This window comes from Harpia harpyja, chromosome 4, assembly GCF_026419915.1.
Source record: "Harpia harpyja isolate bHarHar1 chromosome 4, bHarHar1 primary haplotype, whole genome shotgun sequence".
NCBI lineage: Eukaryota > Metazoa > Chordata > Aves > Accipitriformes > Accipitridae > Harpia > Harpia harpyja.
The window spans coordinates 16,981,979-17,005,029 of NC_068943.1; the positions used below are offsets into that span (position 1 = coordinate 16,981,979).

General features: G+C 35.2%; 1 protein-coding gene across 11 annotated transcripts in view; it reads left to right on the top strand.

The window, feature by feature from the left end:
* Positions 1–23,051, top strand: part of MYCBP2 (MYC binding protein 2) — a 205,561-nt gene that overhangs the window by 116,578 nt on the left and 65,932 nt on the right. For all 11 annotated transcript variants that reach the window (XM_052785932.1, XM_052785933.1, XM_052785936.1 and 8 more), the window contains 10 exons: positions 1,060–1,147; positions 4,838–4,890; positions 6,177–6,349; positions 6,691–6,835; positions 8,691–8,903; positions 11,557–11,612; positions 12,053–12,168; positions 14,259–14,356; positions 18,565–18,681; positions 19,451–19,591. In XM_052785932.1, coding sequence (XP_052641892.1) covers positions 1,060–1,147; positions 4,838–4,890; positions 6,177–6,349; positions 6,691–6,835; positions 8,691–8,903; positions 11,557–11,612; positions 12,053–12,168; positions 14,259–14,356; positions 18,565–18,681; positions 19,451–19,591 — 1,200 coding nt within the window. The remainder of the gene's footprint in view (positions 1–1,059; positions 1,148–4,837; positions 4,891–6,176; positions 6,350–6,690; positions 6,836–8,690; positions 8,904–11,556; positions 11,613–12,052; positions 12,169–14,258; positions 14,357–18,564; positions 18,682–19,450; positions 19,592–23,051) is intronic.

Consider the following 23,051-nt stretch of genomic DNA (forward strand, 5'->3'; position numbering starts at 1 on the left):
TGCCTAGAAAATCCATCAGATGGAGGTTTCCCATCTCCTCCACTGTTTTTTGGTGGTGGTTTGGGGTTTTTTTTCCTCCATGAGAGGCATCTGTCAGAGGTGTGCTGAACCACTCACAGACTTCTTTAAATTTTAAAAATTGGTGTTAGTGTCAACACCTTTTTGTAAGCAAAGTTAAAGAGGTTGTGCCTGTGTGTAGCTGGTACAGGTTGAAGGGAAAATATAAGACGCCTTTCTTCATGGTTTAAAAAGCATTACAACCTCCCTAGCCATACTGCTCTCCCCCCATTCCTTGCACCCAGCCTCCTTCCCTCCATGTATTTGAAAACGTGTGGGTGGTCTGTTCTTTTTTTTTCTTGAGAACAAGGTTGAAAGATACTGATGGAGAGACTCTCATGTGTTTTCAGTGACAAGTCTGGTGGGAGGGAGGGAGTCTTCTTATTCCCTAGAACAGCAATGTCAATGGGAAGAAATAACTTTCCAGCACGAATAGAAGGGAGAAACTGTCAAGGGCATCTCCCAGGATTTAAAATGGAGAAAGGGAAATTCTGGAATATTTTTCCTATCCTTGCCTCCCTAACTAGAGAAAGGGAAGAGGAAAAAAAGTTATGAACAGTACTACCTTTAAACAAGATGGGAGTGTGAGCTTGTGTGGCATCTATGGTACATACAGCTTAGAAGAGGCATTGCTTTGCAATCTGAATATGTATTGGTAGATTTTTTTGTATTAGGAAGTTTTCTTTCTCTTTAACATTACAGACAAAAGACAATTATCATTTTCAGATGTTCTTACCAGGCTACCAGAAGTATGGTAACCCGTTTATTAATACTCTTACTAAGCTGAAATTGTTCTAAAAATTTTGGTACACTGGCCCATGTCACAGCAAAACATGATAGTACGTTCTGTACTATCTGTACGGCAAGTAGTGTATCACTGAGAAACTTCAAACTGGAACACACAATTAATATCTCTTAGGATAAAGCTGTGTCAGGGAAACATATTCATTGTCCTATTTTCTGAGACACTATTTTTGTTTTATAATTTCTTTCAATTTGAAGGGTATTATTCAGCTGGAGAAAGAATTGGCAAATTTAGGAGGATCATGTGCAGCAGCTTTGATGAAGAAAGATCTAGCACTTCCTATTGGTAAGTCCTACTCAAAGAATATACTTTGTTATTTCATCATTGTTTCTGGTTTTGTGAATTAGTACTACGTTTAAGTCTTAATGTTGCTTATAGTTAGAGATAATCATACAAAATTGATTCTTAAAACTGAATTAATCAAACAAAATAATAAAGTGGTGGTGTTTTCTGCTTACACTGTTCCCTTCATATGTGTATGGGGAGGAGGGAAACCTGGTTATTTAAGTCTGAACCAACTCACCCCATCCACAGGTAGTGTATCAGTGTACGAGCTATGTCCTACAGTTTCCTCGTGGTACTTCACAGATGTGCAGGTATCTTATTTGTATTTCTCTTTCACTGTTTTTTCTCCCTGCACTCCACACCTTTCTGAATGAAAAATACCTGCAGCATTGAATTGCGAAATTTAAAATTACTTGTTTAAAATTGAAAGTGACCACTGCATCTGTAGACTTTATAGCCTAAAATATTTCTGCTGTAGGGTTGGATTTTTTACAGTTACAAAAAAAATACATACTTTTACAGCAGATGCAGCAAATAAAAGTTTATAGTAACCCAAATCAATTTAAAATGTAAGGAAAAATATGAGTTTATGAAAATTAAGGGATATGGAGATTGAACTAGAACTTCTAATGATGCAGCCATATTCTGTGTAATAGCATTTTCTCCTAATTAACATTAGTGTATAGCAGAACCAGGCTCATAATCTAGAATAGGATATCTTTTTGATCATTTTAATTTAGGACCACAAACAAGAGCTCAAATATTGTTAATGACACTGGAAGCACATATTATTAAGCAGGAGGGCATTGATCAGTATGCAGTTATAACCACAAAACCTAATTTGAATCTTTTAACTTGGTATTTTGCTTGTGTATTTGAATGTGCAAATTTCTTACTTTATGTTGTAAATAGGCACCTCAATTGCACTGGTAGATCTGTATTTCTCTCTCAAAAGTACAGGCAATTCTATAGTTTAAATAGTGTTCTCTTCTCTTATTCTCCAAACAGCCGCATTAACTCCCTAGTTTTGTTGACTTCCCTAGCACCCATTTATCCTGCTGTTCTCCTATGGAAAAAAAAAAAAAAAAAGCTGAAATTGAAATGCTTCTAACCTAATTTCCCAGGTTTTCTAAAACTTCGTACTCCTGTCTAAAGAGGTTTTTTGTTTCATTCTAATTTTGAATGTCTAAAACAAGAAGGGAAAGTAGGTTGTACATAGGTTGGCTTTATATGCTTTCAGATAGGAGTTTGAAATAAAGCGTGCAGTTAAGTTACCTATGCAGTCTCAGCCACCTATAAAAGTGGTTGTGTATGATCTGCAAGAGAGGAGGGATACGTGCATTGCCTGTAAAGAGTTTCCTGATTACTGATGTAATTCTGATTGATTTATCTGACCGTTCACCTAACACCAACTCAAGGACTTCAGCCAAGTCTGTTAGTGTTGCTGTTAATACTAGAATGCTAATGATATAAGCGTGTATTGTTTCTCTACAAGACTACTGGACCCTGTGAATAAACAAAACTGATGAATTATAGGCAGCAGTGGTATTATTTGCAAATGGAAACCACTGTGCAGCTGTTTTAAGATGGTTTTCAGTTGTCTGTAATTTTGCTTTGTTTAAGTGTTTTGCTTGGTGTCTCAGAAAAACAGTGTGGCAGAAAAAGAGGTAAAAATGTGGTTTTCTAGAGCAACATTTACATGCCTTAGTATCAGACTATTTTTTCTTTTTCTGTATTCTAGATTATGTATCTTCTAACTTTTGCTGCAAGTGAAATGGTGTCTTAAAAAATACTGTATTACTGCCATTGCTCGTCTGCAGAGCAGTATCATCTTATTCATGGAATGGAGTGTCCTTTAAGAAAAACCTATATAATCATATAAAAGACTGTCTTGTAATGCGTACACCCAGAAAGGCCCTTTTTATTAGACTTTTCAGACTTTATTTTATAATTTCTACAATTTTACCTTTGTTCTGTGTGTGGTTGTATACAGGCTAAAGAAGGTAACATACAAAAGGCTCACCCCACAAAATAATTAGCAACTTAATTTACAATGCCTGAACTTTGGCATTTAGAAGTGAGGTATCTATATCTAAGCTAGTAGCTCTAACCTTCTTTTAGAGTTAATTTAGACATCTTCAGGGAATGGTTCATGTCGTCCTAAGATGAAGATAGAAGAAAAATTAAACTAATCACACAAAGGAGGACCCTGTTTCTCCTCCATTTGCTATAAAGATACTTTGTAATACCTAAGTCTGAGCTCATTATCTCATGCTTCACTGCCCAAAACTAGGCGAAGTCAATCCTGCTCCATTTCCCAGATACTCTTTAGACCTCTGGATCCAACTAAGTGCTCTTAACACCTGGTGATTTCAATGAAGACAATAAGGGACTTCACAAACTTTCTGTCAAGGAAAACAGAATGATTGAACTGTCTTCAAATCAGAGTTACTGGTTGTTATTGGTATCCTTGTAGGACCCCTCCATCTTCAGCTTTATTTGCATGATTTGTCTTGGTGTACTGAATTTAAGGAGGTTGTCCTTCACAAAGAGGTACCTTGCTTTTTAGTAATTGTTGTAGTGGGTATATTCTGTATACAAGTAGCCAAATACTTGTATAACTATTCCTCTAGAACCATTAGGAAAAAAAGTGTTTTGAAAGAACATCAAAGAAGGTTTAGCCTTTTTTGCTCCAACGGAACATGGACCAGACAGTGATTCCTTCATGTATTAGGAAAACTTTATCTCTGAGAGTACACCCAAATACTGTTAGAGTTATCATGTTCAAAAGATCACAATTCCTCCTTGCCAGTTCTCCAAGACTTAAATTTAAGATGATACTTCCCAAGAGAGAGATCTGGTCTGTGACAAAGATCTAACTTAAACAGCAATGTGGAATTGATCAATGTATTTAACATTATTACTTAATTGTTTCAAATTTGGTCGAAGTTATTTCTGAGAGCAGAGTTTTTATATATCTATCTTTCTTTGAATTTTAAAAATGCCTTAGGATGTGATTCTTCTCATTTCTCTTTCTCTCTTCTGACTAGTAGAATTGCCTGACATGTTTTTGAGAGAGAGAGTAGAAATATGGTAACCTTATCTGTTTTACTTTTCTGTTAAAAGACTGTGTTTGGCAATTCTGGTCACCCTGGAATCAGACTTTTGAGTTGTATTTGTGAGAAAGAAATATCGTATAATAGAATGTATTTGAGTTTTATGTTTTAGGAGGAATCATAATTTACAAAATTGTGCAGAGTTTATCAGGTTTTCAAATACTGTTACTAGGGTAAGCTCTTAAAAGGGAGCAGCTGGTGCATACTCATAGGTACTGCTTCCCAGAAACCATCTTGACCTCCCAAAATCTTTTTCTGAAAGTATCCAGTCACATCCAAAGATTTGCCATACATACTGTCTTGGAGATAAGAAGAGAAGTACCAAATTTTTGTTTTGTGTAATGTATATTGTTTGTTTGCTTGTGCACTGAACTACACAGTACTGCATGTTTACTGTGTTACTTGAAAATATTAATCTTTCAGCTGCTGGTTAAACAATATTACACATCATCATGCAAACCTAAATTTTGGAATATAAAAGGCTTCACTAAACAGAATTGAATTTCACATTCCATAATACAGAGATAAATGTCAATATTATTGTTATGAAAAATATGTGTTTATATTTTTACAGCAGGTAATGAATTTGAAGAAGATCTTGAGATACTTGAAGAGGCTGCCTTACAGGTATACTGCGGCTTTTTATCCATTGCAACTTACTTAAGCACATAATAGCATTAACATTTTTTGACTGCTACAGGAGAAAAATCACTTGTGAGGTTTCTGTAATAGAAGGGAATCCAGCTGGTTATAAAACAGTTTAAGAATGTCTTACAGAAGTTTAGTATTTACATTAAATCTTTTTTTATAATAAAACTGCTTAGAAAAAAATGCATAAAATATCGCACAGAAAGTTAGATGACCAGGTATGTTTCAAAATATCTAAGTGTTTGGCTTAAGTTGCACTATTTAGCAAATTTTAAATATTACCAAAATTAATCCTTCATGTCTTTGTAATTGCAGAAAAACATTTTCAGCTGAGCAGTAACGTTTATCAATTCCCAAATAATATGATTGCAGTTGTTCTGGTTTGATGATGGTATTTCGTTTGTTGTGATGGTAGCTAATGCTGGTCAGTAACTCCGTATTTATAGCCCCTAGCTGATGATGAACAGTGAAAAAGGAGTTTTCACGTTCTCTCTCTTTCCTAATTATCTTCAGGGCAACTGTTCTGAAATTCAGTTGTCACAGTACTTGCTGGAGAAACATCAGTGCTACAGTATGACACCATTGCATAGGCCTTAGATGACAGAATAGTAAACAGAAACTGTCTAGGAGGAATCAGATGTTCCTTGGAAGAAATATTTTTCAGCAATCTGTTCTTGGACCCACCGTGTTCTAATTCAAAAAGTGAGCTAGGAGTGTGCATGCAAGTAATGGATTCACTTTTGCTTTTAGTCCTGTCTGTTCAGTATTTTATGCATATTTCCACCTTCCTTCCCTTCTTGCAAAGGGATTTCTTTTCCTTTGTCTTACCCAAAAATATCTTTCTTTGAGATCTGCCTTTCTGTAAGTTACATCTCTCACCTTTTATTTTCTTTTGGAACGTGCTCATTGGTCACATTTTCAGAACGGCTTTCTTCATTCACAATTCAGCAGTTTAGGATACTCTTAACATGAAAGTTCCTGTTACCTTATTCTTTCCTTCAGAAATTCTCCCTCAACTCAAGCTCATTTAATTTCTTTTGACGTAAATTATTGTTTTATAGACCGAGCTGACTTTTTTTTGTTTAAACTTTCGTCAGAATAAAGTTTATCTACTCTTCTCCTCCTTGAATAGTTTTTAATGCCCAAAATGTCTTTACCAATTGTGTCATATTATGGGAAAGTGTCTACATGTAAGATACTGAAAAGCTGTTTTATTGTCTCCATCCTTTCACCCTCACCTCAACCTCTGCAAAAAAAAAAAAAAGGTGTGCAAATCTCATTCTGGCATTCTTGGGAAAGGCTTGGCACTATCTCACTCACCAACCATTTTGGAAGCTCTCGAAGGAAATCTTCCACTGCAGGTACAAAGCAATGAGCAGTCATTTCTGGAGGATTTCATTGCTTGTGTACCAGGATCGAGTGGTGGACGACTTGCAAGGTAAAAGTTTGTGCGCTGCATGAATAAGCCCATTACTTCATAGCTGTAATGTTTAAGCTTTGCAGAAAAATAGAAAATGTGTAGTTATCTGCTAAATTTTAAAACCTGTGCACTGTTGCTTGTCTATACAACTAGCTATAGAACTTTAATACTTACATCAAATATTAGTTAAGTAAAACTATTTGGGTGTATTATTTCTATTAATATATTAGGTAAAAGCATTTATGTATTCAGACCTTCTGCATCCTTTCTTAGCTGGAAGTCATGTTTGTACAGAGTAAGAATTTGTCTTTTGGGGGGCTATAAGAAATTTTAATGTCAGGTGTTTTTCTTTGCTATAGGTGGCTTCAGCCAGATTCATATGCTGATCCTCAAAAAACATCATTGATTTTGAATAAGGATGACATTCGTTGTGGCTGGCCAACTGTTATTACAGTACAAACAAAAGACCAGTATGGGGATGTTGTTCATGTTCCTAATATGAAGGTAACTATTGTAATCGTGGCTGTTCTTATACTTCATCATGCTATCTTTTAGTATTTGTTGTAGATATTCCACAGAATACTCTTGTATAGGGCAGAAAGTGGCATTCGTGAATTCAGTGTAAGTCAGACTTTCTTACCTCTAAATCCACAAAATTATCAAATTCTGATTATGCCAACACCATTTCATGCCGTTTATATCTTGTCTGTAATGGGCTATACATGTCTAGTTGTGGAAATAATCAGTTGCAGGCGGTGTTTGATTGTGGTGATGTGTAAGGTGACAAGAATCCATTTTTTAACTTGTAAGCCAGGAAAAAGTATTATAAATTGAAGTGATGGAAAAAAGAATCAGAAGCACATTGATGGACCCCTTTATAGTCACTTTATTTTAGAGTAGAACAGCATTTCCCCCTTTTCTGTTTCTAATATTTGGAAGTTCCTGTAGTCTTTGAAATTAATAAAATAACTGGCAAGGTCTGGGTTTCTTGGGTTTTACTTCAGCCTCTTCAGTTAATCACTGATTTTTAAAAAATTTTTGTTGTTGTTGAAGTACTGTAAAGGAAGTCTTCATGACAGTCTCAGGTAGAATTGGAAGATATTTGCACACTTTGGAGTAAAACCTATGTGATACGTTGTAAAAGTTGGCTGCTTGATTTGAAGTAGCGAAGCATGCAAACAGAACAAATTGAATATAAAATTTTTTTTACATAGTTCTAATTAGGTTACATCTATGTTTTAAAGCCCACTATTACTGCGGAGTAGTTGGTTTTGTTCAAGCCCAAAATAGATGAAGTACCTTTTACAAAGGCATAATTCCTGTGATAAGAGCTCTCAGATGTTCTTTGTATAGGATGTAATAATTGAGTTATCTTACAGTGAGCTGTAAACTCATTAATGAACAGTGAGTACAACAGTAATACAAGAATCAGCTTAGTCACAAACACAGCTTGAATGAAATTTATATGTGTGGTTACTGACTTAAATTTGTGACAGAGGAAGTAGAAAATCAGGAAAAGGATATGTCAAAATATCATCATCAAAATTATTGCTGGATTTCTTATTAAATTATTGTTTTTCTTCACAAATATATTAAAGTAACAGAAATCTTAATTCAATTTAGCCATTCTGTTGGACTCATTCAGTGTGCAATGCACTGATATGTAACTTCCAGTAAATAAAGTAAAATTTTGATAAAACAGTGCATGAAATTTGCAGTATTTAAGCATACTTTACTGCAGATTTAGGATGAGTGATGCATACTTATTTTCCAGATAGTCTGTTATCCCTCACAAAACTAGGTACAGCTGACTATGTTACCTGTACTAATGGAGGTTTGTGGTACCTCGAGGGGAAAAAAAGTCAGTTAAAATATGCATTAAAGAACACAGTATAAATGTACAGTGCTGATGTAGTAGGGTGGCAAAGCTAGCCAAGATCCAATCTGGCCACTGCTGATCCAGATCTAGCAGGCCCCGATGATTCACTCTGAAACCTGTGCACTCATTTGGAAGGCTCTCTTCCTACTTCATAGCATTTTCTGTTGTAGGAAATCTTAGCTAGGCATACCAGACTATGTGCTGCTTCCCAGGGAGTAGTCTGGGACTGGCAGAACTGACACTGGCCCTTACTGATCATGTGCCAAGTCATTTGAGTGCTTCTCTCCTGTACGTATACATTCTTCAGAGGTGCTGTGCTTGGCTTTGCAAATTGTTAAGTGTAGACACATAGGTTTTTGACACAGCTGGATTTATAGTGAGTACTCTAAGCACTTTGTTGCTGTAACTTATCAGATATAAAAGAGTGTGTGTGTGTGTCTTCTCCCTAAATCATCTTCTGTATTGCATGTCTTATTGCAGGTAGAAGTCAAAGCTATTCCTGTTTCTCAGAAAAAAACATCTTTGCAACAAGAACAAGTTAAAAAGGTGCAGCGGATACCAGGGAGTCCTGCAACAGCTGCTTCCCCTAGCAGCGATATGACCTTTGGAGGACTTCCTTCACCAAAGCTTGATTCTTCCTATGAGCCAATGATAGTGAAAGAAGCTCGATATATTGCTATTACAATGATGAAGGTAAATTACTGTTAATTTAGCAATATAACTATAAAATTCAGGATTCAAAGTGTGTAAAGGTGTGCAAAGGAGAAGGAAAAAAGTACATTTCAGTTTGGTCACAATGTAAAACTACATTAATTACAAATTACTTTGATTATATTTAAGTCCAGCAGAAAACTAGGTACATCAAAAGGGCCAATTGCCTGATCTCTAAAGCAGTTATAAACTGGATTAGCATTTAAAAAGAAAAGTTGTCTTTGATTTTGATTACACTGATTAACAAACTAGTCTGAGTCACTCAGGAGAAATGAAAACAGCTACTGAAATGTTGGAGGGGAAGCCAAACCAAAGTATCCATATGGAGTTGGAGTGTTGCAGTGAAGCTATATTAAAAACTAGAAGTGGTGAACATAGAAAAAAAATCAGATCTCAGCATAGTAAAAAGGTCATACAAATGATTTTTGTATCAATGCATAAATATTAAACAGCATCTGTTGAAATTAGCCATTGTCAAATGGATCACCTCAGAGACTTTGCCATGAACAGTTTTTAAAGAGGTGAAAACTGAGCAGTTAGTATTGATTTGAATATATTTAACACCTGTGATAAGTTTACATATATGTAACATATTGACCCAGTTAAGAGACATGACATGATGTGTATAACTAGCGGTTGGATGACTTAATAAGACCTCATTAATCAGGAGTTAGAGAAGGATAAGACTTGGTATAATAAGTATGGATTTATGGAGGGGGGAAATCAGCAAACTAGCATCTTTTAGAGGGTACAGGTTTGTTTTCTGCAGAGGATAGTGCTACAGTAGCTATATGTAAATAGTGTAACTGGCTACTAAATAGTGTCTTAATGGATCAATGAAAGAACTATGAAATCAGTATGGTGTACAACAAATGCTTTAAAAACTTGTTAAATCACATGTCTGGAAAGGTATTTACAGCCAGGGAGTGTATATCAAGGAGACAAGTGTGATTGGCTTGTTTGTTGTTTTTTTTTATTTGGGGTACTGCAAAGATCACTTCTTGGCTTGATGCTACTTGGTAATTTTACCAGTGACTTGAGTGGGGGAAAAAAATACATTATTTATTCAAAGTTGGAACCCAGATGCAATTTCTGGTAACCATTGGCCACCAGTACCTGCTGCTTCTTTTCCGGTAATAGGTGTCAAATCTGCTCATGCAACTGTTATGGTGGCACATCTTGCAACGCATTCAATACTCTGGAGTAAATGATGGTGGAGCAAGTGCAGGGTGTCTAGAAATTCGTTTCTAGATTTGATGGACCCTTTGAGTGAGGAATGCTTGATGTTAGCTAATTAACATGTAATCATTTTTTAATTGAATCAGGCTAGGATAAAATGAAAACACAAGTGTTCATTTAAAGTTGTCTGAATAAATAATAATAGTACAAATCTTTGTAAAGATAAAGTTAAAAAGTGAAAGACACACACCAAGGTAAAATACAAAAAGTGTCTGTCTCTTCTTGTTGAAACATGTTTGACTTCTATATTTAACACATTTCTTGGGGAATCTTCCAGAGGTTCCTTTCCGATTAAGTCTTTGCCATCCAAAACTTTGACATTTTTTTTTTCATTCAGAAGATAGCTGATATTTTACTGCTTAAATTAAGGACTGTCTGACATTCTGGGAGATGCAAATGTGTTACCTGCTGTATTTGATTAGCTTGTTAACAACTTTTCTGATTCAAGAAAGTGTAAATATTCTCTTCTACTTCCCTCCCTGCATTACTGAGCACACTCATTTCAGTGTAAAATGCAGATGTCCCTGGTCCTTTTTGTTTTATACCAGCCTGCATGTTGTATCAGTACTTGATAGAAACATCCAAATATGATTAGAAACTCTAGCTTCTTACTTCGTGACAATAAATCATGACATGTTTGGGGCACTGATACCCAAAACTATATCCTTGTATAGAGACCCAAAATGGCTGATCTGCATGAATGTTCAAATGTTCTTATCTCACCTCTTCTCCCCCTGTTGTTTTTGATTTAACACGGGAATCTGATAACTCAGCAACCATTGCAGCCCAGCGAGATTCTTGCTGAGGTACTTCGTGCAGTTCTAGGACTATCTTTATTCACTTCCTATGGGCCTTATCAGTGCAGTTATTTCACAAGAATCTGTGAAAGTGAACCAGGTTTTTTTGTAGTGGGAATCAATGGAAATATCACCTCAATACAGAGAGAATTTCTTCTTCACTTTGAGTAGAAAGAAAGAGGATCCAAAATTCCATTGATAAATCCACTGGGCTGATTTGCATTTTTTGACCTGCAACATCTGCTTTCTTATCTTCACGTGGTCTTCAAGACACTACCTGCATTCAAAGGCTTTCTATACAAGTGAGATTAGAAGAGATTCAAAGACTTGACTGTGAATGAAGGTTTTTGTTAGCAATAGCTATCTTTATTATCTAAATAATAGCAATTTAAAGAGTAAGTGAAGATACTTTTTTCATGTGTGTATATATATATGTCTGTGTTTTGAAATTTGTTTCTGGTTCCCTGATCAATGCTTCTGGTAAGTGTAAAGTTAGATTAGTGTGTTCTTTGAGAAAATACTCTGTTTTCTTTTATTCCTGACCGTAGTATAACTGGTAACTGTTGATTTTATGTTTGTTGAATTTAATTTGTTTGTAGGCATATGAAAATTATTCTTTTGAAGAACTACGCTTTGCTTCACCAACACCAAAGAGGTAAACATTAAAAAACTACTTTTTATTAGGGACTTAAATTAGCATGTCCTGTCACTTCTGCTTACACCCAGACTCACAAGCCTTCACTGCCAGGTAATCTTGTCTGAGGGTAGAAACACTGTAAAAATTGTGTATTATTATATTTTTTTCTTAAATTTAGAGATTTAGTTTAAGATCCTTCATTCTTAATTGTTCTAATGTTGATTCCTTATTCATGTTATCTAGTCTCTGAAGGTGTTCTTTGATCATTTGCTATAAATAAATGTGGCAGAGGGTTATAACTTCATAATAAATAATAAGGGGTTCGTACACTGGATGGGGGAAAATGGTATTTAGGTGATCTGACAGAAAAAATAGTTTTCAAACTAAGTATTACAGATGATTTCCAGGAAGACAATAATTGTTTAATGATTTCAATTGTTGGGTTTTTTTATGCCTAGACCCAGTGAAAACATGTTGATCAGAGTCAATAATGATGGTACATACTGTGCGAACTGGACTCCTGGAGCTGTTGGTCTCTATACCATTCATGTTACTATAGATGGCATTGAAATAGGTACTTAATTTTCACTATACTTAAGCATAAATTTATATTAAATCCACTTTGTATACTGATAAATGTATGCCTTGATGCTCCTAAGATTTATTGTTACAGTTCATAGCAAAACTTAGCACCCAAGTTTTGGTTCAGAAGCCTTCTATCTAATTCTCTCTTCTTTCTCAAAAGAAAAAAAAGGGCACAGCTATTCTGTTATGGAAATAGGGACATACATGGCAAATCACGTATTTATAATGTGGTTAGACTACCAGATTAATAGAGTATCTTATTACCTACTCTCACTGTTGCAAGAAAAATGTCTTGTTTCAGCTGAGAGTGACAGAGATGTATAGTTAAAGGTGGAAAAACAAACAAACAAACAAAAAACACTGAGGAACCTAAGGAAAGTGGAAATTGTTCCTGACCGTGCAGGAGTAAATAATGTAATTTCTTCTGTGAAGAATTGAGAAAGTGTGGTCTTAACTGATACTCTACCCTAAGTCTCAATTATTTGTACTAATTTTTAAATCCTTTGGGTTTCTTCCATGCTGAAAATCTTTTAGCTGTCTTGCTGGTCCTTGGGAGGATACTATGAGATACCATAGCATGCGGTGGAAAGATTCCCCCTCCCCAAAAAAGTCTGTATCTTGAATACTCTCTTGTTATTCTTAGTGGTGGTATGGTGAAGATGGTAGTAGAGAGATTGAAGGCATTTAGTTAAGCCCAGATCTGATAGGAGGGTTTAATGAGTTCGCCAGCACCAGCAGTTCCTCTTTCCCAATACTGTACAGCACCTTTTGTAAATACATAAAGTGGTACTCAGAAATACAAACACACATATTTCACATAGGATTGGAATGGGATGCTCAGTTTTGTGTTACCCACAGAAGATAACCATTAATGATCTTTTAGGAATCTTATCTTTGTTCCTCAAACAGGAACATTTTCCTTCATAGGAGCCTCCAGTGCACTCAGTTGTAATTTTTCCAGTCTGCCATCTCTGGAGACAAGTTTTACACTGTAGTTCGAATCAGCTGCTGTTATATTTTTACATGGATTCTACTATCCTCAGTCATTGTGTAGGTTTAACTTTTAGAAATGCTAGAATACAGTTGTTGACCTTGGTTATTAAACGGGTGTGAGTATACTCTAATACTTATCTATGCTATTCTTCCTCGATGTAACTTCTGTTCTGGTTCAATCATAGTATCTTACTATCCCCTCTCAAGCTTTCATGTACCTATGCTTGACCCATAATTCTGTCAGCTTTTAACTGCTTAAGTACTGGTAGCACTTAGTTTCTCCTCTGTCTCAAGCCTTTTATGTTCTTGGTACTTCTAGATTCCTTCTGTTACTTCCACGCTTGTTTAAAAAAATGTTACTGAAACCAAGTTTTACCACTAGGTCTGGCTGCTTCTTTTCAAGTTGTTGCTCTTCAAAGGGTCACCCTGTAAAATGAAACAAAAAAACCCAAAAAGATCTACTGAGACCATTAATTTGTAGTTTGGCTTTAACAGTGATTGCTGAGACTATTTCTTTTAAGATTATTACTCTAGGTTACATCCATCTGTTACCTAAGTTTGAACTGTTTCTTTACATGTATTTTTCTTCACAATCTGAGAATGTTACTGTGTTGAGATATTTTCTGGTACTTTCTGGTTTTATAACGGTGTTGTTAATTAAAGATGCTGGCTGTTTACATTACAGGCCTTTTCTGGTTGCGTAACTTGGTTTTTAAGACTTTTATCTTTTTTTTCACATTTTGCGATTAGCATCTGCAGCAGTACAGCATGCATAAGCTATTGCCTCTCCAGGATCTTTCACTTGCCCCCCTCAATCATCACACTCTCCTGTGTTCACTATTCCTTGAAACATAGCCCTACAGACACTATTAGGATACAAAATTACTTAATAATGCTGTGTCCACAAGGTGTAACTGGTATCAAATAACAACGTGAAAGCAACTGCAAGTGTTGTTTATGCCAGACAGATAAGCAAGTGGTTATTTTGCCTACTCTGAGTTGTAGCACAGATAACCTGTAGTTACTGTTTGACTGATATATCCCCTTATATTTTTTTTTTTAAACTTAGTCTTTGTTTGCTTATAGATGCTGGACTAGAAGTGAAAGTAAAAGACCCTCCAAAGGGAATGATACCTCCTGGAACCCAACTTATTAAACCAAAAGCAGAGCCTCAGCCAAACAAGGTTTGAAGAACTGAAAAAAAACCCCACCCCCCCGATAGTTATATTTGGGTGGGATTTTACTGTTGTTTAATACATATTTTATCATGTTATAGTGGTACAGTACTTATGGATATTCGCAAATCACTTTAATGTGCTGAATGGAATGAAATGAATATACTGGATAAAATGAAAGATACTCATTCTGTTTTCTTTCTGTCTATCCATTAATTAAATTGTTAGAAGCTCTACAAAAACTGCCTTAGTCTTGGCTTGTCACACAAACGTTGTGCAACTCTTATGAAAGTCACAGACTGCATTCTGCACTATTATTAGTTCTTTATCTTTGATATTGTAGTATGAAATTAATTGTACAAAGGGCTTTACAAAGATTTTGTTTGTTTTGTGATAAGGATCTTTCTTCAGTCAATATAAAATCCAAAATTAGTTTCTTTAGTGGTATCTTCCTTTCTTAGAATATCATGGTTTTATTTTTTAAAATTACCCTTTCTGTAGCTTTTGACTTCCCCATTTCACCTCATAGTTCCACCCTGAAGGACTAAAGTAGACACAAATAACAGAAGAAAAGTGAAAGGTGGTGTGGCAGAACTATAAGGAAAATGCCCAGATGAGGGAACCATCTTCCACTTCCTCTTAGATGCAAAGGAAGGGTTATTAAATGAGGTGCTGAATCATTTTTTCATTTAATAAACATGAATTAAAACATGTGGAATTCTGAAATACCACAAGGTTATCCTTCCTTGCCTTATTACAACTGCAAAGGTGGCTAAGAAATACATGGTTACAGAAAGGATCAGGTGTTTGCCAACTTCTTAACTACACAGCGCATCCTGATTTAGTTCTTTTCCAATTTTCAGATTAATCTAGAGACAGTAACTTTGTTGTATGGTTCCCCAGTCTGTAAATGCATCTAGTGTCTGCTTCTGCCACAAGATTCTTCTCCCTGGACCTACACCTCAAAATAAAAATAATAAATTTACCTTTAGTTTCTACACAATGTTTTATCCCTCATTGCGTTTGGGGTTTTTCATTGTTGGGGGGGGTTTTTTGTTGCTTTTTTTTTTTTTTCTTCCCCAAAAAAATACTTTTAGGCTTTCTCCCTTCTCTTGGAAGGAAGACTTCCTGGTTACTTCATTATCTTAATTGAAACTCCCAATTTCTACTGGGTGAGATTCAGCTCACAGAACTTAATATATCTCCATCCAATATGATAATTGTATGTGGTGTTTGCTGTCACCAAAGTGTGAGAAACATCTGTTCTAAGATGAGATAAATTGCTAGATGGAAGTACTGTCTTTCTTTTCAATTACTACAGTGGAAATTGAGGTGACTGGTTCATACATAATAGCTACATTTTGTCAAGTAACAGTCTCATGACAGTTAAAAGTACTTGATAAAAGTTAGGCCTCTCGTGTTCTGAGGCGTTACTTAGTGTTCAATCATCTCCCTGTGTTGTTCTGCTTGCATGTCTTGTTTCTTGTTCCAAGTTGTAGTCTCTTTGAAAGAGGAGCCATCCTTCTGTCCTGTATATAGCATCTGTAGAGCCTGCTGCAAAAATATACTAGACTTTTCATGGTAAATCATTTTATCAGTCGTCTTTCTTCTGTGTTATAATAAATCACATAACAAACCAGGTTAGAATAATTCTTTGTGTATGAACAGCAGTATTATAAATAATACAGAAAGTAATTATTTCACTGTGCTCCATGCTTCTGAAGCCAAGAACACAGATTAGACATGTATCAGAGACAGTCCAATATACCAAATCATGTTTGGCTGAGAAAAAGGGCTTAATTGAGCTCTAGAAGCCTCTTCTTTGTCAGCCCAAAAATTCAGATAGTTATAACCAAAAGACACTAACAGTGCATTCTCAGCGGTGATCTGTTCTCAACTAGAAACACCAAAATATTTTCACTGAGGCAGTGGAACATTCCAATTTTGTAGTCAAACCTTACTTGAATCACAAGTTGAAAATGGATAATGTATTATGATTTTGTACTGATTTCTTCATTCTCTGTTAGACTCTGTTGAAGTCAGATGAAAATGTGGTTTTCCTGTCCATCCAAGTTGGTAAAGGAGATTACCATAGTGATCTGGACTCAGCCTGGAGTATACAACCCATAAGAACTGCTGCCTCCTCATTGGCTGTGAAACTTAGGTTAACTAATTTGCAGGAAATTCCATTCCACATGCTATTGAGGGAAACATTATCTTTCAAGCTGTGTAATGTAATTCAGGGGAGTTGGAACCAACTAGAAGAAAGCAGTCCTAGTTTAGCTGAATTGGAAGGGGCAAGACTGGTACCAGAATGATTGGTCACTAACATGTTTTGACTGTTTCTGCTGTCATGACTGAACAAGTACCTAGCATCAGTTGCAAAAAACCCCACCAAACCCAAAAGCTCTGGGCAGGGAATGGTTTTGTGCATCCCTTCATAGAAGGTTAAGCCCCTTGTTAAGGTTGCTTTATGCTATATAACACAGTTTTCTGTGCTGCTAGGAGTACCTCTTTTCAGATTCAGCAAATAAGAAGGCATGGCAACAAAGCTTTTAAACTGCTGTGCACTGATGTACATCTTAATTGCTAAGCCTTTCTGCATTAGTCACTTCTTTTAGTTGGAATCCAGTTTGTGTATGCTCCATGGAAGAACTGACTGTGGGGCTGTTAGAGGACAGAGTTGCTGAACTTGTGCCAGAGAGAAATATTCCAAGCAAAGAGGTGCTATAGCAGAAAGAAGACTCGGACAATTAAGGTTTTCGTGATGGTCAGAAATGAACATAATAGAACATTCCATCTGTTTTTTGTTGTATTGTCTGTCAGTGGATCTGATCCCTGAACAGTTTGTAGTTACAGCATTAAGTTTTCTATTAACTAGTTAGCTGCTGCAGAGGGGAAAAATGCTCTTTCCAGGCCTGTGCGTATCGAAAGCTTGAGTGTGAGTTGTTCTTCCTCTAAATTCAAGTTTTTAATCCAAGTTCTAGCCAACCCATCGCATGATTTTCTGAAGTAACATTTTGGGGTAATAATGCGGGGACCCTTAATTTGCAAGGCTTTGTTTATAGGCTTGTCTATGTTGAGAATGCTGTCAGCAGTGATTCAGCCTTATATTTTTAAAAGGACCTTGGAAGTCTTAATTTTGCCTGTTGAGGGAAATCTAAATCCTTGGAGTAACAGGATTGTTAGTAAGCAAAACCTTGCACGTTTTGGAGTACATTACAGTTGAAATTCTTTACATGCTTCTGTTTTTTTTTTCAATTAGCCTTAAATACCATTTCTTAAAATAAATAATTTCTTTAGGAAAAAAAGAAATTACTTCATGCAGTTAGCTGTTACTTTTTCCTGAGTTTATTCTTTCCATATCATTCTGTGCTTTATGTTAAGTTAAAGATTGAGTCCATACTTCAGTTGATACTTTTTTCAGTTTTACGTGTGGAGTATGAAAATAACTTTCCAAGAAAAAGGTTGTATACCGCATGCATAGAAAATATGCACTTTTTAAAACCAGAGACCAAAATGGCTTATGTTTGTTCTCTATGGGACAGGTGCCTGATAATGTGTTTGAATGGAGAAAAAAATAATAGAGAACAACAACTGGGCAATTTTGGGGGCTGTAGTAAATCAAACTAGTAACAAGGAGCATCTGATCTAACCCTCTTATGAACAAGGGAGGAACTATTGAAATAGCTGTTTGAAAAATACAATAAAGAAGTAGAAAGATCTGTTGTTTTTTCTATTTTTAAATGGCTACTTAAACTCTTCAGTTAAAAAATTCAAATTGTGGCCAAGAAGCTGACTAAACAATGTTACGGTAGCACAAATGAGAGCGGGTAATCCCAGGTTGATCGGTTACTGGAAATACTAAATTTGAAAAGGCAAAACCCTTGAAACTTGCAAGAATGAATAAAATGGAGGGGGGAGCAGTTGAAAGAATTGGAAGCTTGTACTGAATAGTGTGGTATAACAAGAGATCTTTCCAAGACTGAGTCAATGCACTTTTACTTTTAGGGGTTTTTTGCACATTATGACTTTATTGGTTATAGTAAAAAAGCGAAGTTATACACAGCAGCCATGGGAAACTAGCAACAAACTGTAACTCTAAGACTGCCATCTTGTCACTAGCATTTCAGAATCTGTTAAACCTATTTCTTTTTACTCTTTGAGAGCTCTGTTCCAATTTTTTCTTCCTTACTGTCTTCCTTTGCTTCTCTTAGGTTCGCAAATTTGTGGCCAAGGACAGTGCAGGGCTTCGTATCCGTAGCCACCCTTCCCTTCAGAGTGAGCAAATAGGCATAGTGAAAGTCAATGGATCCATCACTTTCATTGACGAGGTAATTAATAAGACATTTCTGTTGAAAATTGGGCTAAGATGTAAAGTTAATTCATGCAAATAATGTTTTTTTTCATGTTTAGATGTTGATATATACAACTTAAGAACATAAGAGTATAAATTGCAAAAATCTAAATATTTACTAATTTAGTTTTTCAAGCTGTCATTTCTTTTTAATTTACTTACTTGAAAACCTGTAACAAACTTTTGAGACTCTGATATGAGGAAAAAAAATTCCTAGAGTTCATCTTATAATATCTCTAAGGATTTAGCTGTTCATGACTTACTATTTCAACTCTACACAAAAATTCAGATGTAGGTGTCATTTTCATTACATCTTTCACTTACACTTCTGAGAGATCACTAGTGTGTTAGACTACTATGCATGTATTTTTCTTACAATATAACTTCATATACAAGGAATATTTTTGCAATTTACTAAGTTATATCAGCAGTGGAAAAATGGAAAGTGGGGAACTTATGAGGCTTATGGAGGCTTGGCTTTCTTTCCTCTTTTCTCTCAAAGCAACTCTTATTATTGCATGATCTGATTTAAATTTATCTTCGCACCTTGCCTTCTTAAAAGATATGCCTCCCATTGCTCTGAAATTCTGATTTTGTCAATATTCCTCTTTACGTCTTCTTACATTATGTCAGCACAGTGAAGATCACTACTTCCTTGCTATTATTGTCTGTTTGTCTGAAGTCCTTACTAGCTACAGAACAGTTACAGGAGGGCACGGCTCGTTTTTGTTGCTTGTTTCCCATAGATCCACAATGATGATGGTGTTTGGCTGAGGCTGAATGATGAGACAATAAAGAAGTATGTTCCTAACATGAATGGTTACACTGAAGCCTGGTGTCTCTCTTTTAACCAACATCTTGGCAAGAGCCTTCTGGTACCTGTTGACGTAAGTAAAAGGTGCCTTTGAAAAATATCCAAAAGTACACTCTATCCTCATTACAAGACTTTCTTTAATTAAGGCTGCAAATGAGTCCTGAGGTAAACAATATTTTAATTACCAAATACTACCTTATATGTGTTTGCATTTTTGAGGGCTATTGTGTAATGAGGGTGGAGTGTAGAAAGGGATGAGGCTTTTTATGTTGAAGCCTCTTCTCCTAGAAGAGAAACAAAAGTGCAAGGACCACTATAAGAGCGTACAAAAGTATAATCATATTAGATTGTGGTCTGCACCAGGTGTTTCTGATGCAAGATGTCTGTAAAGTGGTCTACTGATGCCATGATTTCAGAAGAGGCTTGCAGCCTGCAGTGAATCAATGTAATTGAGGCTTTTTTTAAAAAACTTGAAAAGTTCTCTAGGCTCTGCTGGTTTTTGTGTATATTTTTTGTGAGTTTTACACCTGAATCCTTGAGTTATCGATTTATTAGCTATCAAAGAATCCCAGAGCATCAAGACTGAATTTATAATAAGAGTAAGCATAATTTATCTGGGTAACTTTAATGGTGATCAGCATCACAACAATTCAAAGGTTACATCTTTTCTGGAAACAAGATACAGTTTAAAAAAATTTTAAAAAAGAAAGAAAAAAGTATAGTAGCCAAACCAAGATTTCTCAAAAAATTTATGAAAGTGCAGGCCGTTCTGGCTCATCTGGTTTTGTGCATTCCTCAGAGTGGGCAGTACCTTGGTTTCTTCAGACCAGAATGCGAGAACCAGATCTAATTGCAAATACTGCTATTTAGATTTGCTTTGTCTTATATGAGTGAGCTGCTGCTGCAGTTGAAGACCATTAACAAATATTTGGCCAAATTAAACACCTGCAGCCAGTAATGTCATCCTGTTCATGTTTTCCAATTATAGAACAACTGAGATATTCCCAGTTCCAGTGAAACTGGGCTGTTTGCTAGTAGCCAGATCTGGCAATTCATAAATCCCCTGTGGCTGCAGCCCGTGTTCTGACAAATACTGTTACATGATGTGACTAGATCTTCTTCCTGTTCACCTTCTTGTCTATAAATTATTTGTTGATATAATTCTATTTGGACATTTCTTTCAATAAAATCCTTATTTTGGAAATTACTTTGATGTTGCATTTGCGAAGCAAATTATTTCTGTAGTCAGCCATCCATCAGTCACTCAAACACTGTGATGACAGGCATATTTATGTAGTTTGTTGTAGAATATATGAAAACATGGAAAAAATTAAGCTTTGCTTAAAATCTTGCTCATATTTTTGGCCTTAGAAATTGATACTTATTAGAAAATTGCTATATTATACTTTCATGAAACAGTATTTGTATGCAGCAGTTGATTTTTACCTGTTTACCCATAACAGAAGTGAATTTACCTTGACTAAGTAGTTAACTTCAGTAAATATTGTGAGTCTGGATGGGTATTATATTAGGTTAGATTTTTTTGTTTGTTTTTTTTAGTTTAACTATTTCTAATACTTTTTTACTTGCTGAAGGGAATAGTTGTGAGCTCAGCAGTGATGTATGTGGTTAGCAAGAACTTATTAGTTGGTGTATTTCAAATGGCTCTACGACACACTTATTTCTAGAGAAGAACATACCCTGTGCTCCCTGAGAAAAGCCTAAAAGGAAATGGCTGTCATGAATCAATAACTGAACATTCAATCTTGATAATATAATCTTGATAATTCAAATTTCATTTGAATAAGTAGGTCAGGTACAATGAAATGTGAAAAACAGCATTTAATTATCATACATTTCACTCTCTGCTTCTGTAAAGTTCAGATAAAATATTTGCTTTTTTTTTTTTCCTTAAACAGTGCCGTGAAGTAGTTTTGATACCATTTAGACTACTAGGAGCTGGTAGATAGGCCTAATTTTCTTTTAAGTAACCAGTTATATTACGTCTTTAATGACACAAGGTAAAAGTCACATGCTTTCTTAGCTTCTGATCAGTAAGCAGACAGTGGCCAATGTAGCAAAAGTCTTACAAAAGCAACTATTGTAACAATGTAGCTATGTATAATAAGAGATGTGTTTTGAGCTAGTTTCAGATGGAAGGTTTCTTTGCATCTGTCTCATATTTTCAGATTTTTGAAAGGACTTAGCATGTCCTGAAACTATTTAATTTCATTATGACCATATTTAAGCATTAAGATTTGTTGGTTTGAGTGATGATAATAAGAGGAAAAAGGAAAAAAAAAAGTTCTCTAACATTTTCTTTCTCTCTTAAAGGCCACAAAACAAAAGTCAAGGTTCAGTGGTTTACTTTTGAATGCCTTAGTCTTTACTGCATGCAATTCTAGCATTATGCACCACACAACTTGATGAAATTCAGAAAACTCTTTTGTAAGCTCCTGATTCTTGTACCTTAGCTTAAAACTCTCTTTCCTGCTAAACCTTGATCATATAAAGTGATACTGCTTTCTTGGTAGAAAGTTTTAAAATAAAATGTCTTTTAAGGTGATTACTAAGTTGAGAATATTCAAAAATTTATCTTTTTTTCTCTGAATTGTCCAAGAAAAGAAAAGAAAAGAACTGTATTTATAAGTTGTCAAATTTGATCAGTGCAGTACTCTAGAGGTGAATGACTCATGTGGCAAAAGATGTTCAATTAGGTTAAAGGTTCTGTAGGTTAAATTGTGAAATAATCTATATCTGCTCATCCTGTTATTGATTTGGGTGACTGAATGACATGATGAGCAGAATGTAGTTAAAAACAAAATCCGTTAATATACAAGATTTTTTGAATCCGAAGCTGTTCTACCAGTATTAGTTTTAGAAGAAGGAAACAGACTGGAACAGTCTCTCATGTGACTAAAATTACAAATGGAAAATCAAGTGGCTGAATTAGTCATGGTATTCCCTGTTGAAATTAATAATATTACTTTTATTAAATGCCATTTTTATTCAGCTCATGAGTGTGCGGATTTGTCAATTCCAATTACATTACTTTGTCACATTTAAATATACAGGCTTTTTGTAATCATCCCTTAAGTAAATAAAATCTCTCAGTACATTTTGTAAAATATGTAAAAAGTATATTTTTAATAGAATGCTTTAATTATTCTGTTTTGTCACTGTATTAATTGAACAGTGAACAAAGAAAAAACAGTAGTTTTTCAGCAATGTTAATTTTAGCCTCTTGTCCTCTTGATGTATATATTGTATCTACATTTTATGTTTATTTATTGAGATAAACTAGATATTTTATGATAAAACAAACATTGAGTATCCTAGATCTCCTTAATATACTGTTTCTCTATATTTTGATCAAACCTATCATATTTAGAGATAAGTGATCATAGGAAAGCAGAGATCTGTTGTAGTCACCAGACTCTTATTTATTTGAGCTGTGGTCATTTACCTTCTTAGAAAATCTGCGTAGTCAAATCTGTTCCTTTTGTTGCTCTTCTTTCATGAGGAACTGCTAT